Genomic DNA, 19224 nt, shown 5'->3' on the forward strand with positions numbered 1-19224 from the left:
GGATGTTATGCTTAGTGAAATAAGTCAGAGAGAGACAAATACTATAATTTGATATTACCACTAATATGTGGAATGTAAAAAAATAAGCTAGTGAATATAACAAAACGGAGACAGACTCACAGATATATAGAGAACAAACTAGAGGTTACTAGTGGGGAGAGGAAATGGGAGACGGACGAAGTAGGGGGTAGGGGGTTAAGAGGTGCAAACTGCTGTGTATAAAGTATATAAACTAAAAGAGTATATTGTGCAGTGTAGGAAATATTGCCATTACTTTATAATAACTATAAATGAATTATAATCTATAAAAATGTACACCTGAAACTAATATAATGTAAATCAAGTACACCTCAGTGAAAAACTTTTTGAAACTTTAAAAAACTATGGAACGTTAGAGTAAGATATTTTATTTAATATGTGTAATTCTCGAATAAATTGAAGACTTCCTAACTTTGTAAACCAGCTGGAACCTGAAGACTGAAATGTTTGTCTATAAAGTGGTTTTTAGGGTAATGTGTGCCTTACTACGGTGCTTTCCCAGACAGTGCTAAATAAGGACGTAAATAAATACTTAGCATTGTTATTGTTAATGCATTCCTCATTCTTTTACTCCCTTCAAACTTTAAAAAATTATTTCCAACCTAAGTTCATCTCTACTTGGGTCATTCCGCTACATCTTACTGTCACTTTCTCTTCATTGCATCCTTGTTAATAACCGAGATAAAGGGTGAAAGAAACAGGTTGGCCACTCAGACTAATGCCGAGTAGGGTGAGGAATTATTTAGTTACTCTAGGCAATTAACTGAACATCATGATCTCTGCTGGTTTTGTTTTTGCATTCCATTCATTATTTGAAATAAGCTTTCTAATGTACTGTACTAGAACACAGCAATTAAATGTGCTAACAAAAAAGACTATCCTCACTATAGGTAGAGCATGCTTTATTCAAACCATATGACTCTTATTTCCATCCAGCGGTGGTATTGAAAACTTGACGTGCTCCAGAAAGCAGTAAATTTAGTACAGTGTGTGGAAGGACTTCTAGTTGTAGCAAATTTTTAAAAGAAACTCGTGTTTTCAAAAGAGAGTACATAATTCAGATAATGTGCCAGACTAATTGAAAAAGTTTAAAAATTAAAGTTAATATCTAATGTTTGGATTAAACACAAAATCTCTAGCCTTTCACCAGTTTTACCAGCTTACTACCAGCAGTAAATGTTAATTGCTTGTGAGGAATGAACAGGAAGGTGAGCCAGGAGGCCTCTACATTAACATTCCCTCATGCTAATTGAAGTATTATTAAATCTCTTTTTTTTTTTTAAGACTTAAGCTGTAAACTTGCTCATCTAATTCCATAGTTGTTATAAGGTATATTCCAGAATTGAACTGGGAAAAATTAGTTTTCAATTCAAAAGTCATACTCATTTCTGTATGTCCAGGACATAGCACAAAATATTGCTCAGAAGTGTTCCAGTACTGTTTTGTTGAAGGAAGAAAAATATATTTAAATATGAAAAAAAAAAAAAACAAAACAAACAAACAAAAAAAAAATACAAAAGTACCAGTCAATTTTAGTATTCATGAAACAATAAAAAATAATTTGATCAGGGAGAAATGAAAGCAACTCATTTTTAATTTCCAGATTGTTGAGATATAAAAGTATTTCATGTGACGTGCAAAGGAAGGAAATTACATTTCATAATGAAATAATTCCTATGACCAGTTTGCATAAGGAGAACCTTACCAATACACAACCATATTTAATTATAAAGCTTATTATCCTCTTAAAAAATATATCTAGAAGAAATACTTTAACATTTGTGTCTGCATCTTTTAAAAAAATTTCATTTTACAGTAACATTTATTAGAAATATTGGAACACAGACACATTCCCACAGGTTGTCCTGTTAAATAGTAATTAAATCCTATGTAATTATTGTGTTTAAAATAGAATTTCTTATGGGTTTTAGACAATTGGGACTTCAAATCATGAGTGTCATAGTTTGTTCAATCTAGTACTTAATGATTAAGAGTTCAAGGTTTTACATTAATAATTTTATATGAACAAATTTAAAATTTATTATTTATTTAAATAGAATTTTATTTATTATTTATTTAAATAGATTTGTTTATTTTATTTATTTATTTAAATAAAATCATTAATTTTGTTTATTATTTATTTTATTATTTAAATTTATTTTATTTATTTAAATTATTTACACATTTCAAACATCAAGTAAGAAGGTCAGTCTCTATGAAAATTCAACAAGAAGTTCACAGTTGTGCCTGCATCTTTAATTAAGGCATTATTACTGTTGTTGTAGAATGTTTTCCACCTGAGCTTAAAAAGTTTACCCCCCCAACACAAAGATATTTAGATATTTTTAGTTTGTTTATTTAAATGATTTCTATTAGTAATAAAAACCTTTTCTTTGCCCTAAGAACCTTTGTCAGAAACCCACATCATTTAGTAAAAGGCACTTAACAGTATTTTTGAGTTGACAATAGCTGAAGAATAGAAATGGAAACCATCCCACTGTCAAATATTAGAAATAGAAACTGTCCTATTGCTCTTTTGTCCACTTCCTATGCATGAAAAACAAGGTTTTATGTTCCTTAACTAGAAAACCTGACTTCTGCCAATTGTTACAGTGTGAAAAATTACCACTGTTCTGTTTCGATAGCTAAATATTGTACGTGGGTATCATCTGGAAGTAATAACTTTACTTGAGTGCATTGGACCAAGTATACACTTAATACAAAATATACATTAGACTGAATGAAATCCAGATACTAGTCATATCACAGGAGAAGGACACAGTTTCCTTTGGTTAAACCAAGTCACAGCATATACAGTGTACCCTCAGTTAAATACAGTTTGTAAGCATGTCATTAGATTTCGGTTGATCTTGCAGTTAGCATCCCAAACAAATTGAAGAACTTTGCTGGTTTATAAGTTTATGTTGAGAATTTTCAAGAGCCTTTGTTTCGCCTTCCACTGTCCACCCCCGGCAACAGTCAAGTTCCGTAATATTCTTATCCTAATGAATCACCATAAATTGGGTTCCTAATTTGCAATGAGCAGACTAGCTCTTGAAGAAAAGGACTCCTACAAACGTAGTGGGTGGGGGCTGATGGAACATTCTTCCAGGTGGTTCTGCACCTCTCTGATGGACGCGCCGGAGTCAGCGTGGAGGAAAGTGAATTAGGGTCCGTATCCTGGTCTTCTCGAGTGTGCACACTCTACAGCCTGGGACTCCCAGTAAATGCTCATGCACACCTTGTACCCAATACTGGGGCGAAGACCCAGCCGACTGGCGTTTACCCATGACTGTGAAAACTACACTAAGAATGTTTTTCCCATCTCTGTGTTCAAATGTTCTCCTTTTTATTTCTAATCATTGTTTGGAAAAGTACCCTGAGTATAGGTTCAAAGCCAACTACCCAGACAGGTTTCAGCACTGATGTCATGAACTGAGAGGAGAACCCTTCAATATTCTACACAGTAACTTGTTAGAGCCCAAGTGCCAACTTGGCTGAAATTCCTTCTTGATACTGAACTGAGTTCTTTGGTTTTAACTTAAAAAAAAAAAAGGTGAGTAACATTGCATCAAATATCAGAAGTGGTCTCATTGGAAGCAAAAACTAAATAAATCAGTTTGTAGGTTGCATGTGTGACATTTGCAATATAGTATAATATACTGTGACCAAGTGTTAGTTGCTCAGTCATGTCTGACCTTTTTTGACCCGGTGGACTGTAGCCTGCCTAACTTCTCTGTCCATGGGATTTTCCAGGCAAGAATACTGGAGTGGGTTGCTGTTTCCTTCTCCAGGGGATCTTCCCGACCCAGGGATAGAACTCATGTCTCCTGCATTGCAGGCAGATTCTTTACCATCTGAGCCACCAGGGAAGCCCCACTGGGACCAAACATGTAATGAAATGCAGCTTCTGGCACCCGATCCACAGCGAGCACGGTTTGCCACAGGCAGTGAAGTGAAGGCAGTGAAAGGGAGAGGAGGAAGACTGGAGGATGGGTTCTCCCCGAAGGGTTCTGGTTTCATCCCAGATTAGACAACAGCCTGGTCATCCTCCACTGATGGACCAGCATTCCACTGCTCAGAAAATGCCGTTTCCAGGCTCACCTGTGACTTTAGCGGTGCTCACGGCCACAGGAAGGTCTTTTTTTCTTTGCAAAGAACTAGTCAGACGGAATCCCAGATCGACCCTTCCTCCAGTCTCCTTGTGAGCTCTTCCTGGACCTCATCCCTACAGCACAATCTGCGTATTCTGGAAGCAGTGATGCTGCCGAGGCTGGATGCTGTCGGTGTCAGCCCGCAAAGGTGATGCTTCTCTACTCCATCACTGCTGCATTTTACCTATAGTGGCAGCAGTTGTTGACAGTTCATCAGGTTCAGTTTGTACAAAATAACCATGTACTGAAGCCTTCCAGCCAGACATGAGAATGCCCCTTCCTTCCCTTCCTCCCTTTCCTTCCTTTCTTTCTTTACCTCACTCCCTTCCTCCCTCCCTCCGTCTCTTTTTCTTCCTCCCTTCATCTCTTTCTTTCATTTTCTTCCTTCCTTTCTCTACCTCCTTCCCTTCCCCTACCTTTCTTTAAAGCCAAAAACAGGTCCCTGAAGAGGTTAGCAAGCTGGTCTGAGCAACATCTCACTTCCTGGTCCCAGTGTTGGTTTTACTCCTATAAGCTGGTGGCTACTCTGAACATGTTCTCAAATTTTTATTTTGGAAATAAAAGGCAGATACAGAAGAAAACTACGCAGAACACACGTGGGCTTGGTTAAGGCAAATAATCTTGTAACCATTATATAGGTTCGGATGTCAGACGTCTGTCCCAATCCTAGAGTGCCTGTCCACGTGACCCATCTCAGTCCCAACCTCCAGCCTCGCCCTGTACATACCCACTGCTTTGATGTTTACAGTAATCCTTTCCTGGCATTATAAAGTAATCTTATTGTTCAAGCGTGCCTCCCTGGACCCTGTGATCTGTCTTGCCCGTGTCTTTCAATTTTGACATATCTTCTAAGTGTCTCTCAAGCCATAGGTTCTCCTCTCATGTATTTCTCTTCCTTACAGTTTATCTGTTGGATAAACCTTGGGCTTTTTGACCCATAGAGTGTCTCTCAGTCTTGACTTAGCTGATTGGATAATCATGGTGTGTAATCATGGCACCATTCAGCATTTCCTGCAGGCGGGTCCCATCTCTGAATCCAGGTTGCCAGACTCAAGTTCAGTTCCTTTGACCAAGACTGTAGGAGGCATGAGTCTTGTTAATGCTTTTTCAGGTCTAAGCAGCCTTTGATGCTTACTATTCCTTCATTAGTTTGCAAAAATGGTGATATCTTAATTCTGCATTAATTGATTAGAGTATATTTATAAAGAAACTCTTCCCCTCGTTGCTTGGTTTCCTAGTGGTGGAATTCATATAGAAAGAGCAAGATAGTGTATAATTCTTTACCTTTGTTTATGGTTTTTGAGGTAATAAGTTGGTTCCTTACTTGGTTAACTTCCTTCAAAGTTAACCAGTTCTTTGTAAAAGCATCACTATGAAGTCATAGATGGAGACGTATTCTGTAGGTTTAAGTCTGCTGAAATTACTAGTGAAGCTCCGGTTGTCACTCTTTGGGCGGGGTGGGGGGTGGGGTGTGCCTAAGTTGGCGCCTGATCTTCTTGACTTGACCCTCGTAATCTTTTATAGCTTCTCTGCTCTGATAAGATATTCTAGGCTCAAGTACTGTATTTCTTGCTCCAGGCCTTTAATCAGGTGACTTTGGTAGATGCATTGGTTTCTTTTAATGGTATTTGGAGCCCACCATTGGGTGCCAGGCAGGGTCATTGCTGCTAATAGTTGTTTCTAGGCCCTTTTAATTTATAGGCAAAGCAAATAAAATATGTGTATTCCTAGAATTTTAACATGTTTCATGTTACACATGTTTATTACATATACTTTATGTTATATTAACTGTGTTATATTAAAAGAATGTATGACATCGATATTGTTAATATGTATGTATTTAGGTGTAATGCTGACCTCAACCCCAAGTAGGGTATATATAGCACAAATTTAACATCTAATATAGATAAGATATAATAAACAAAACATCTACATCGATGAAATATGGAACAGTTTTGTAATATGTGGTATGTGTTACATGATATCAAACTATAATTAAATATAACCTGTATTTTATGTGAGATAGGAATATGAACTGTGATCATAGTGATACTAGGTACTACTTATTATGTAGTAATATTATTATATAGGTATATTATTACACAGTAATACTAGGTTGGTCAGAAAGTTCATTTGGGCTTTTCCATATGATGTTATGGGAAAACGTGAATGAACTTTTTGGTTGACCCAATACTTTCAACTAAAATTCATGATTATAGAACTCTTACTTAACCTCTTCTTTGTTAACTTGTATCTTTATCCTTCTGTAGTTAGAATTCTGACTTTCATGGATAGAAGAAATGATAAATTAAAATACCTCCTAATTACTTGTCAGTAGTACACACACAGCAAAGGATAACAATTATAATACCATTATAAAAATTTACTGAAAAATTGAAAAAGTTTTACACATCTCCCTATTCTCCTACACTTCCAAAAATAGTTCTACTGTATTCATAATGCCTGAAAATCCAACTATTCCACTTGCTATATTTATGTTCTCTTCTTAGCCTTCATTTAGATTTGGTTCTATGAGTAACTGCAGACTGTCTGTAGTTGTTTTGGTTTCCTGAAGCTCATTCTCTAGTATGGGCAAACCTTTTCTGTAAAGAGCCAGAGAGCAGGTACTTTGGGCTTTGTATGCCGTGTGATCTGTCACGAGTTCTTAGTCTTGTCCTGGGAGTGAGAGAGCTGCCATGCAACTTGTAAGCCTGGAGCATGACTCTCCTCCAGGAAAACTGTTTTTCAGCTTCATGTAGTTTTCACGTGCTGTGATATAGCACTCCTAAACTTTTTTCCCCAAACAATTAAAAATACAAGCAATGTAAAATTCATCCTTAGATTGTGGACTGTTTGGGACCAGGTAGTAGGCCAGATTTGGCCCACAGACTAGTGGGCAAACCCTTGTTCTGTTTGGATTCCTCAGGAGAAGGTCATGAGTTCTTGCTTGTTGTTACATTTTCTCTGCCCTTTATACTTGGCAGTCAGTTGTGTTGGATTTAAAATCCTTGGTTCATCCTTTCTTTTCTTGAATATCTTACTCAGTGGATTGCATTATTATATTTTGGCATGATTTATTGCTGTCAAATCTGGTGGTAATTTACACTTCTCCTTTGAACAAGTCACTTTTTTTCCTTTTTAAGTGGTCCTGCTGGAATGTATCATGGTACAGTTTGCTCTGGGTTGAATTTTTCAAGTAGACTGTGGTATGTTTAATAGTTACTTTCAATTTTAAGAAAATTTGCTTGAGTTTTGGTTTTTAGTATTTTTTCTTAGTTTTTTTCCCCCCAAAGACTCCTCTTATTCATATGTTGGATGTTCTTTATTTTTGATATTTGTCCTTTTCTCTTGGATCTTAATTTTTTTTTTTTAAGTTTCTTCCTTTGACTTCCGATCTCTTATAAGGCATTATTTGTTTTCTTTATTCACTTTAATTTTCCTCTAGTTTAGTCTTGATTTCCAAAATTATTTTATTTTGCCTTTCTAATTCTATCTTTAGGTCTGTCACTTCATTTCTGAGCATTTCTAATTCTAATTTATGTTATTTCGCATTTTCTTATTTTATTTTATTTTATTTTTGATGGTCCATTACCTTTATTTATTTTTTTAAGTGTTTTTATTTTTTAATTTTTAATTATTTTCATTTATCTTTATTAGTTGGAGGCTAATTACAGTATTGTAGTGGTTTTTGCCATACATTGACATGAATCAGCCATGGATTTACATGTGTTCCCCATCCTGATCCCCCCTCCCACCTCCCTCTCCACCCGATCCCTCTGGGTCTTCCCAGTGCACCAGCCCCGAGCACTTGTCTCATGCATCCAACCTGGACTGGTGATCTGTTTCACCCTTGATAATATTCATGTTTCGATGCTATTCTCTCAGATCATTCCACCCTCGCCTTCTTCCACAGAGTCCAAAAGTCTGTTCTCTACATCTGTCTCTTTTTCTGTCCTGAATATAGGGTTATGTTTTCTTATTTTAAAATGTCTTTCAGTTTGTTTGAAATGGTAGGTGACACTCTGAGAATCTGCTGTGTTACCATGTCTTTCTCATGCTTTTTTTCCTCCATGGATGTTATTCTGGTTCTCGTTTTTTTCTCATAAAAACTATGTATGGGATTTTACCCAGACACTTTTATTTTGCTTAGTTTTATGTGTGAAATTAGTTTTCCTGTATATTGCTTTTAAAAGAGCTATATGGTTTTTAAAATCAGTGATAACATGCCTAAGAAGTTCAAATATTTGAACAGAGATAGCAGGAAAAGATTTATTCTGAGGTCTTGAAAAGATGAATTAACCTTATAATTTTTTTATTCTTTTTGATGCTCTTATTGTTATCAGCACATTCAGTGGGTAGCCGTTTTTATCTAATGTGTGCTTTTGAGATAACTATATTAATTTTTTGAAAGCTTTCTCACTGACTCAGTTTTTTTTCTTTTTTTTTTTTAATCTCATGTGCTAACTTCTCTGCCCCCATCAGAGAAGGCCCAGAAACTAGCCTTTTCTACTAGAAATTCTCTTTTCTTTTATTAGGGAATGAAAACTGAAATCCAGAATCTAGGTCCTTTAGGCAGTTTGGCAGTCTTTTCATAGGTATGTCTCCTGTCTGTCTGACCCTGGTTTTACAGTTTATCCAAGTAGTAATTCTTTATGAGTTTAAGATGTATACATGAAAAAAAGAACCTGAATTCATAGTATAGCAATTTACTATCATGGTATTTCTAAGAATGAATTATATATCATACATTCTAATTTTTACAGATGATTATTTTTGTCCTTCATTCATAACATAAAGCCTATTGTAAATTAAATCTGTTTCCCTAATATATTGTTCAAACTTAACTCTTTTCCCCATTTTTCTATCAAAATACAACCAGAACCATGAAATCACAGAATTTAGAAGATGAAAACAATCTTTTGTTTTGTTTTTTTGCAATAAGGAGCAGTGATTTCAGCTTTTTGTAATTTTTTTTTTAACGTATCTCTATAATGACGTGATGATGATTAAAAAAAATTCCTCTTTTTCATGACCATTATACATTTACCTGTATTTAGGTATTATATTTGTCATTCATGGTAAATTTAAACGGTCCCTGAAAAGCCTAGTTTGAGAAGTAAATTTTATTACTTTGTCATGTCAAAGAGGTTTACTGGTGATTAAAGAAAACGGATAAGAAAAGATACAGGGTTAACAGTGGAGTATTGAAAGTTTATTAGTGCATAAATTTTGGCCTTAAGTTCTAAATCACACAAAGGACTCTGGTCAGAAACTTAGGACTTCTGAAACATGCTTTGTCACTTTGCAATTACCATACGTCTTAGCCTTGCTTTTTTGGTCAAAGAATGAGGTGGGTCAGGAGCTATGATACTGCTGTCTCAATTTGCCATAATTGCATTTAAAGGCTAACCCAGGGAGTACTACCAAAACATAAGAAGATAAAGAGGAAGTTAGCTCACTGAAGCTTCCGTCTGAGTAGTCACTCAGTGCGCCGCTAGCCGTTTCTTTGTGTTGGACAGAAATAAGAATAGTCACTAAATGCCTGATGTGCGTGTTCTTTCTTGGTCATTTTGCATTTTGGGGTGAGTAATTTTCCTCAAATTAGAATGCACGAAAAAAGCCTGGTTAATCAGTGGTTCCTGGTCGTTGGGCTCTTGTTAATCAGAAGTTTTACTGTATAATCATAATGTATTTTGGATGTTCTCATTTATGTTATTTCTTCAGCTCTTTGTGCAGGTATTCTGATTACTTGATTACATCTGCCTGGCATAGTGGTATTTAAAACAGAATTTATAATAAAAATTCCTCCATCTTAGCAAGTAAAATGAGAACCTGGAAAGACAATTGATAGTTGAAACATGATCGTTTCCTCTTGAGTTAGCATTTATTGGGTTGCAGGCGTGGGATAAAGAGAAGTGTGCATGACTGTTGTTCTAGTGCAAAGCGACTAGTTTGTTCTTCCAGAGACACAGCGTATATGGGGTGCGGTCCTACTGTCACTTCCCCTCGAACAGAGCGGCTCAGTTTTCTATGTGCTTTACATTTAGGGGGTTTCACATACTGTTTTCTTTTGTTAAGAAAATGAGTTTCTGTTAAAACTGCATAAAAGCATTCGATGGAGACGTACTTTATGAGCACCAGTTACAGCTGAGGAGATTTCTTATCTAGCATTCTGCTGTAGTAACACTGGGCTTCTCTGGTGGTTCAGACGGTAAAGAATTTGTCTGCATCGCAGGAGACCTGGGTTTGATCCCTGGTTCAGGAAGATCCCCCAGAGAAGGGAATGGCAACCCACTCCAGCATTCTTGCCTGGAAAATCCCAGGGACAGAAGAGCCTGGCGGGCTACAGTCTAGGGGTTCGCAAAGAGTCAGACACGACTGAGTGACTAACGGTTTCGTAGTGATGCTTGTGATAGCTGGTTTTTGAGTTCCTGTAATGTATATGGGGTCCTGCGAACCCAGCTGTCTTCTTATTCTAGTGTTCTCTCTTTATCAGGACTTCTGGGTAAGAGACAAGAACGAATAGTTGTAGCACTCAGCTTCCTGTTTTACGTTATTATTTTATTCAATCCTTCCTTCAAACTTGCAAGGTGGTTATTATCCTCTTATCCCCCTTGTCACACACAAGAGGCTTTAAACTCAGAATCTTAAAAATTCCTCTTCTGTTTTGCTTTTGGGTCAGAGTGAGTGCCTGAGTTTAAAGGCATTGGCTTTTCTGTACATTTTATCTGAGTGACTTTATCTACAGTCTTTAATTTCTTCTTATTAGATGCCTTTAGACATCCAAATCTTAGCCTAGACGTATAACCTTATATGTCTTATAAGGTCTTATAACCTCCAGACGTCTCGGTCTGTCTCCTGAACATAGGCACTTGACTATCCCACACTTGACTGGCTCAGCCTTTGTAAAGTTGAAATTGTCATATCATCTCCCAAATATTTATCTCCTCATATATTCCCTTCGTTGATTCCCTGTTGTCCTTGCACCTCCTGCTCTTGTTGTTCAGTTGCTCAGTCATGTCCAACTCTCTGTGACCCCATGAACTGCAACACGCAGGCTTCCCTGTCCTTCATTATCTCTTGGAGTTTACTCAAACTCATGTCCACTGAGTCAGTGATGCCATCCAGCCATCTCATCCTCTGTCGTCCCCTTCTCCTCTTGCCCTCAGTCTTTCCCAGCATCAGGGTCTTTTATAATGAGTCAGCTCTTCGCATCAGGTGGCCAAAGTAGTGGAGCTTCAGTTTCAGCATCTGTTCTTCCAATGAATATTCAGGGTTGATTTCCTTTAGGATTGACTGATTTGATCTCCTTGCTGCCCAAGGGACTCTCCAGAGTCTTCTCTAGAAGCACAATTGGAAAGCATAAATTTTTCAGTGCTCAGCCTTCTTTATGGTCCCAACTCTCAAATCCATATAGGAATATTGGGAAAACCATAGCTTGATTGTACAGATCTTTGCTGGCAAAGTAATTTCTTTGCTTTTTAACATGCTGTCCAGGTTTGTCATAGCTCTTCTTCCAAGGAGCAGACGTCTCTGGGGTTAATCCTCTTTGCCCACGATGGTGGAGAGCAACCAAGCAACACACTGCAGTAGCTACTCTGGATGATATTTCCATCTGGAAAATGAAGCTGCTTTCTGAAGCCAAGAGAGTTTTCAGGCTGCAATGCCAGTAGATAGAATGTGAGCTGTTAATTATATGATTTATTCTTTATACTGAACCTGGCCAGAGGTCGTGAGAGAATCAGCAGTTAGGCACTTTATTCCAGTGATGCCCTGCATGCCATCTGATTTTTGTCTTTTCCTGTCTAACCTCAATTCTTTACCCAGTGACCGCTTCCTTTACCTCAGCAAACCTCTTCTTTATTTCTCTAGACCGTGCTTTACAGTGGCACTAACTCCGTCGTATTTTGTTCTCTTCCATGTTAGTGTCCATGAGCTTTTTGTTTACTTTAGTAACATCAACCTATTGCTGGGGAACTAAATGTGATTTTAGTGGCTTTTATTGAAACCATTAACTCTACCTGGTAAATTGCAACTGTGTTATTCATTCATTTCTTGTAGTCACAAGGATATTAACATTCCATACTTAAATTTGTCTGTTTCTCTGAGGTACTGGTGATCTGTTCATGTCCTCTTGAATTAATTGATATCCTGTGATTTTCATCCAGGTTATCCCCTCTACTCAGCTCAAAGTCTGACAGAGAGTTGGTATTCATTGAAAATGCATTGTGCTGCGGGCCATTGAGAATACAAAGATTTGTAAGACATTTGAAAGGTGAATTTACTGTTTAGATTGGGTGGCAGAGTACTAGATATAGCTCCAACACCATAGAATTTACTTTTCCAAAGATTACTGTTAATATCACATAGGAGTTCTTTTAGTTATTTTTCTCTGACCTGACTTTGTTTCATGTATCTTTGTGCACTTAAACTGTATGAAATACTGTATTATATATTGTAACGTGTTGGCTCAATTGCTTGCTTTTAAGTTGTTTATGGCCTGTGAGTAACTAGTAAATATACATACGAGTTTTTATTCTTATTAAACTGTGACTCCATATCAAGCACTGTAATGTTTTTGTTACAAATTTCTACTTGCTTTTCTCCACAGGCAGCAGAAGATGTCATTTTCATTGGACCTGATACACATGCTATTCAAGCCATGGGTGACAAGATTGAAAGCAAATTATTAGCTAAGAAAGCAAAGGTTAACACAATCCCTGGCTTTGATGGAGTGGTCAAGGTGAGAAACTGTTTTACTCTAATCTTTCCAGTACATGTCCTGAGGTCAAACATTTTGTCCAAAGTGTAAAATAAAATGCAGTTTTTGCTTTTTAAAATATTCATGTTGGATTAAAAAAAAATCCATGTTGTTTACACTTGGATTATTTTGAATGGCATAAGTTAAAAAGAGGAAGAAGCCACTTAAGCATTGTATTTAATGAGTATTTGACTTTCATAGGAGAAAACTTGGTGATAAAGAAATGTGCTGTTAGATATACGGATTTCATTTATTGGTGGTTTTTATTTAATGTTTGAAACATGATGTTGCTGTATCTTTCCGGTGAGCTCCTGTCCATATGCATAAAACATAAGTTGTACACTTGTTTCTGGTGGAGAGTGGTATGGCTGTGTGTCACTGTAGATCCCAAGGACATCTCCTCAACCCAACTGCTTCTGCAGCAGTGGAAGGCTTCTAAGGAAGAAAGGCAGAAATCAGAGTGTGTGTCTTCTCCCTCTCTACGCTTCTCCCCACCCTTAAGGAAAAATTAAGTCATTCTTTTTCTCATGAGAAGAGTCCCTTAGTAGACTTTGACCTTGTGATTTGAATTAGTCTGCAAGACCTTTTTTGCTCAGTGTTTCTTACTGCCCTTTCTGAGCTGGGCAGTTCTTCATCATTGTGCTGGGTTATTTCATGCATTACAGGATAGTTAGCAAGCTGGGCCCCTGATTAGGAAATATCCTCAACTTCTGGTCCATATTTACCTGTATTTACCTTAATACGTAATCATCCATTGTTTTTCTTCTTTCGTCATACAATGAATAGATATTCCCCATCTTCCGTAAAGCCAGTTCTTCCTCTTAGGTCCCAGATGCAGGCTGTATTGCCCTCATGGGCCGCAGTCGTCACTGATGGTATTTTCTCTCTTCCATGTCTTCAAACTCTCCTTGTCTTTTAGCACCCTTCCATTATCTCTGCTGTTAAACATACTCAGTCAGTCAAAAAGGTACTGACCTCTGAGCTGACTGAGTAGCTCGTGGTGATAAAAGACGCCGGTGGTCCCTCACACCGTGGTGCATCCAGTTTGCAGGGAGAGAAATTGCCTTCCTCCTCTTCTGAGAGCACGGGAACCTCTGGTCACACCACGGCTGCCGCCTTAGTTCTCCTTCCTTTCATAGCCTTAGAAGAATTGTCCTCACTCACTTCCATTTTCACACTTTACCCCTTAGCTGTAGTCTACATCTTTCTCCTTTCCTCATTCCGATTGACATTTTTTTGTGAAGGTTACTGGAACCATTCCCTCTCGGAAAATCCAGTGTGTGATATATATATATTTTTAAGCAACCAGGAAGTATTCTAATTAATATCTATTAATATCTAGAGTATTCCTTTTTCCAAGTATGTGGGTCCTAAAGTACACAGAAAAATAACAGGTAAAAATAAAAACAGTACAAAATAAGAACTACTTTAAGACAGTTTTATAGTTGACTAAATATCAGTGATCTTTTACAATATAAAACTGTCCTCAGTGACTGGTCTATAAAAAGTGTAAGTAGGACAGGGATTTCCTCAGAAATTTTTTCTGGGCGCTTACACAACAGCTTACATAGTTTAATTTCAGAGATTAGAGATCAGGAGAACTTTATGTGCTAACATGTTGTGTCGTATGTATGTTACACTGTGTACTTATCTCATTTGTACAATGTGTACTTATCTCTATCTTTTCAAAGCCTTTCAGTCTCTTGGCTACTCTTTGCTTCTTGAAATACTTCTGGCACATTACTCTTAGTTCTAGTTTTGTTTTTGTATTCTTGGCTTGTTTAAATGCTTCATTCTTAGCATTCATGCTGATGTTTTTTTCCTAATTTTGTCCCTTAAATGTTGATTTTATTCTGAGTTTTCTCTTATTGTACAGACTCATTCTAAGCAATATAACTTATTTTTATGGTTTCAGGTCTCAGACCTGTTGTCTCTTCTAGATATCACCTTCAGTTCAGTTTAGTTCAGTCGTTCAGTCGTGTCTGACTCTTTGTGACCCCATGGACTGCAGCACGCCAGGCCTCCCTGTCCATCACTAACTCCTGGAGTCTACTCAAACTCATGTCCATTGAGTTGGTGATACCATCCAACCATCTCATCCACTGTCATCCGCTTCTCCTCCCGCCCTCAATCTTTCCCAGCATCAGAGTCTTTTCAAATGAGTCAGCTCTTCACATCAGGTGGCCAAAGTATTGGAGCTTCAGCATCAGTCCTTCCAATGAATATTCAGGACCAATTTCCTTTAGGATGGACTGGTTGGATCTCCTTGCAGTCCAAGGGATTCTCAAGAGTCTTCTCCAACACCACAGTTCAAAAGCATCAATTCTTCAGCGCTCAGCTTTCTTTATAGTCCAACTCTCACATCCATACTCTGGCTACCGGAAAAGCCATAGCTTTGACGAGACAGACCTTTGTTGGCAAAGTAATGTCTCTGCTTTTTAATATGCTGTCTAGGTGGGCTTCCCTTGTGGCTCAGCTGGTGAAGAATCTGCCTGCAATTTGGGAGACCTGGGTTCAGTCCCTGGGTTGGTGATATTCCCTGGAGAAGGGAAAGGCTTCCCACTCCAATATTCTGGCCTGGAGAATTCCATGGACTGTATAGTCCACAGGGTCACTGTTCTGCCCGTAGTCCGAGTCCCCAGTCGGGAAAGAAGACTCCTCGAAACAATGCAACTTGCAATAGGGGAATTTATTACTGACTCGAGCCAGGGCCTCCCGCCCTCACCAGGTGTGTGAGGACGAAAGGCCCCGAGCCCCAGTTCTCTCGGGTATTTATTAGGTCAAAATAAGCAGCAGGTAGTTGGCGCAATCGGATTGGTTACACAGTGGGTAGTTGGCGTAAGCGGATTGGTTACACAGTTGCAAGGTAATTTTTGTTGGCCCTACGTGGGCCTTTCAGCTTTCCCCTGATAGGTTCCCTTTTTTCTGGCTAGGCATATGTTGATTGGCTGGCTCCAGGTAGCCTGATAATTATGTTACCCTGGGAAACCAGGCCTACTCCTAATCTAGGCTGCCTGCCATGGCGTTAGCCGTGACAGCCTCACAGTCACAAAGAGTCAGACACGACTGAGGGACTTTCGCTTTCACAGGTTGATCATAACTTTCCTTCCAAGGAGCACGCGTCTTTTAATTTCATGGCTGCAGTCACCATCTGCAGTGATTTTGGAACCCAAAAAAGATATCACCTTAGAACTGCATATCCAGTTGCTTCTTAGACAAGTTGACTTGATGCCATTGAGATACCATGAAAGTAACAATCTGGAAGCCCGGGACCTCATCCTCTTCTCTCTAGCCAGGGACTGCCATTTGGTGGCTCCATGAGCTCCTGTTTCTGTAAATAAAATTTTATTGGAACACAGCCATGCTTTTTCCTTTACAAGTGTCTGTGACTGCTTTGCCATGATAATGGCCGAGTTGAATAACTGTGTCAGAGACCCACAATGCCTGGAATATTTACTAGCTGGCCTATTCAGAAAAAAGTTTGCTGACTCCTACTTCTAAGCGTCTCATTTTTTATTCTTTCCTGCCTGGGAAAATGCCAGCATTTCACCAGCTAGAAACTCAGGAGTTGTTGATAAATACTGCTACGGAGACTTACTTAAATATCTTTCTGATCTATTACTTTCGTTTTCTTTGTCCTCACACTAACTCCAGGTACCAGCTAACACCGTATGGATTGCTTCACCAACCTTCTCAGTCCTCTCCTTGTAGCCAGTCTCGGTCCCGTCCCGTTACTTTTTGATAGTGAAACCTGAGTGATGTTTCAGATATCCTGATTTGATCATGCGCTTGTGCTTAGAAGCCCTTCAGTGATGACTGATTTAGATCCTTTGAATAGTTCTCCTGTGTTTCTCTCTTCAAACTGAAACTGTGTCAGCTTGCTCTTTGCATTGGGTGAGCCAATCTTCTGTGGTATCGTTCAGATTTTTGAAACTTCTGTGCCTAATTCTGACGTGGGTGTGTTGATTCTGTTTTAATCTTTGTTCTTGATTGCCTTCTCCACATAGTTTAGGTCTTGGCTTAAACAAAATATTTCTCACAGAAGCATTGCTTGACTGTATGTATTAGATTAGGTCTTCTACTATATATTTTCCCTTAATTACCCTAGTAGAGATGGTGGAATTCCAGTTGAGCTATCTCATATCCTAAAAGATGATGTTGTTAAAGGACTGGACTCTATCTGCCAGCAAATTTGGAAAACTCAGCAGTGGCCACAAGACTGGAAAAGGTTAGTTTTCATTCCAACCCCAAAGAAAGGCAATGACCAGAGAGTGTTCAAACTGCTGGACAATTGCAGTCATTTCTCATGCTAGCAAAATTATGGTCAAAATTCTTCAAGCTAGACTTTAGCAGTATGTGAACCAAGACCTTCCAGATGTACAAACTGGATTTCCAAATGGCAGAGGAACCAGAGATCAAATTGGCAGTACCTGTTGGATCATAGAAAAAGCATGGGAATTCTAGGGAATCATTTACTTCTGCTTCGTTGACTATGCTCAAGCCTTGGACTGTGGATCACAGCGAACTGTGGAAAATTCTTCTAGAGATGAGAATAACAGGTCACTTTACCTGTCTCCTGAGAAAACTGTATGCAGGACAAGAAGCAACAGTTAGAACCAAACATGTAACAATGAACTGGTTCAAAATTGGGAAAGGAGTACGTCAAAGCTGTATGTTGTCTTCCTGCTTATTTAACTTATATGTAGAGTACATCATGAGAAATGCCAGACTGGAGGAAGCACAAGCTGGAATCAAGATTGCTGGGATAAATATCAATAACCTCAGATATGCAGTTGACACCACCCTTATGGCAGAAAGTGAAGAGGAACTAAAGAACCTCATGATGAAAGTGAAAGAGGAGAGTGAAAAAGCTGGCCTAAAGTGCAGTATTCAAAAAACTGAGATAATGGCATCTAGTCCCATCACCTCATGGCAAATAGATGGAGAAAAAGTGGAAACAGTGCCAGATTTTATTTTCTTGGGCTCCAAAATCACTGTGGACAGTGACTGCAGCACAAGATGAAAAGACATTTGCTCCTTGGAAGAAAAGCTATGACCAACCTAGACAGCATATTAAAATGCAGAGACATGACTTTGCTGACAAAGGTCTGTATAGTCAAAGCTATGGTTTTTCCAGTAGTCATGTATGGATGTGAGAGTTGAACCATAAAGACGGCTGAGTGCCAAAGAATTGATGCTTTCTAACCATGGTGCTGGAGAAGACCTTTAGGAGTCTCTTAGCAAAGAGATGAAACCAGTTAATCCTGAAGGAAATCAACCCTGAATATTCATTGAAAGGACTAATGCTGAAGCTGAAACTCCAGTACTTTCGCTGTCTGATGCTAAGAGCCAACTCAGTGGAAGAGATGGAAGGTAGGAGGAGAAGGGGGGCAACAGAGGATGAGCTGGTTAAATGGCATCAGTGACTCAGTGGACATGAGTTTGAGTGAACTCCAGGAGATAGTGAAGTATAGGGCAGCCTGGGGTGAAAGACAGCTTCAGGCAGTAGTGTCGCTAAGAGTTGAACACAGCTGAGTGACTGAACAACAACAACCCTATACTTCATTTGTCATGTTTAAAACTATTTATTTACTCATCTATTCAGTAGATATTTAACAAGTGCATGCTATTTGTCTAACATTGTTTGAAGTGCCTGGATATAGGACAGGGAACCGGGAATGGGCATGCTCTAGGGTAGAGTTTATTCATATTTTTTAGCGAGGTTTTGCAAGCCATCTAAGGACGTCACAGGGTGTGTCATGTGATAATCAGGGAGAAGAACAAGGTTTACTGAGTAGAAACTGTTCATAGGTGCCAAAGTATTGAGGTTAAAGAGTACTTGATGTTGAGTAAACTGTGGAATTATGTGACTGGAGTGATCCAGGGAGAGAGGAGGTAACAGAGGGAAGATGTATAGCAGCAACCTTGTTTTATAGATCCTTCTGCCCACTATAGCGGTGGGTTAAGTATCTGCCTCTGGGTAGTAAGCTGCTTGCTAACAAAGGTTGTGCTGTTTTTACTGCATCACTTGCGCATGGTCCCTGGTACAGTGAGTGCTGGCTGAATATTTGTTGGATGAATAGTGTTCAAGGAGATACAGTTTATACACACACTGTTGTATATAAATTATCTGTCATTTAGTGCCTATTTATTTGACGCACCGAAAGAGGGGAACACATAGCTACTAAAAACCAAGACAAACAGTAAAATAGACATTAGAATAGACCCACATGTGCTCTCTCTCGACACTGAAATTGGCTGAAAAGACTA

The 19224-nt window shown here is 38.5% G+C and overlaps 1 protein-coding gene across 1 annotated transcript in view; it reads left to right on the plus strand.

Moving 5' to 3' along the window:
• PCCA (propionyl-CoA carboxylase subunit alpha) overlaps window positions 1-19224 on the plus strand; it is a 345865-nt gene that overhangs the window by 81413 nt on the left and 245228 nt on the right. Inside the window, exon 7 of the mRNA XM_065902073.1 lies at window positions 12805-12936. Coding sequence (XP_065758145.1) covers window positions 12805-12936 — 132 coding nt within the window. The remainder of the gene's footprint in view (window positions 1-12804; window positions 12937-19224) is intronic.

The sequence above is a fragment of the Muntiacus reevesi genome, chromosome 11 (genome assembly GCF_963930625.1).
Source record: "Muntiacus reevesi chromosome 11, mMunRee1.1, whole genome shotgun sequence".
NCBI classification, from domain to species: Eukaryota; Metazoa; Chordata; class Mammalia; order Artiodactyla; family Cervidae; genus Muntiacus; species Muntiacus reevesi.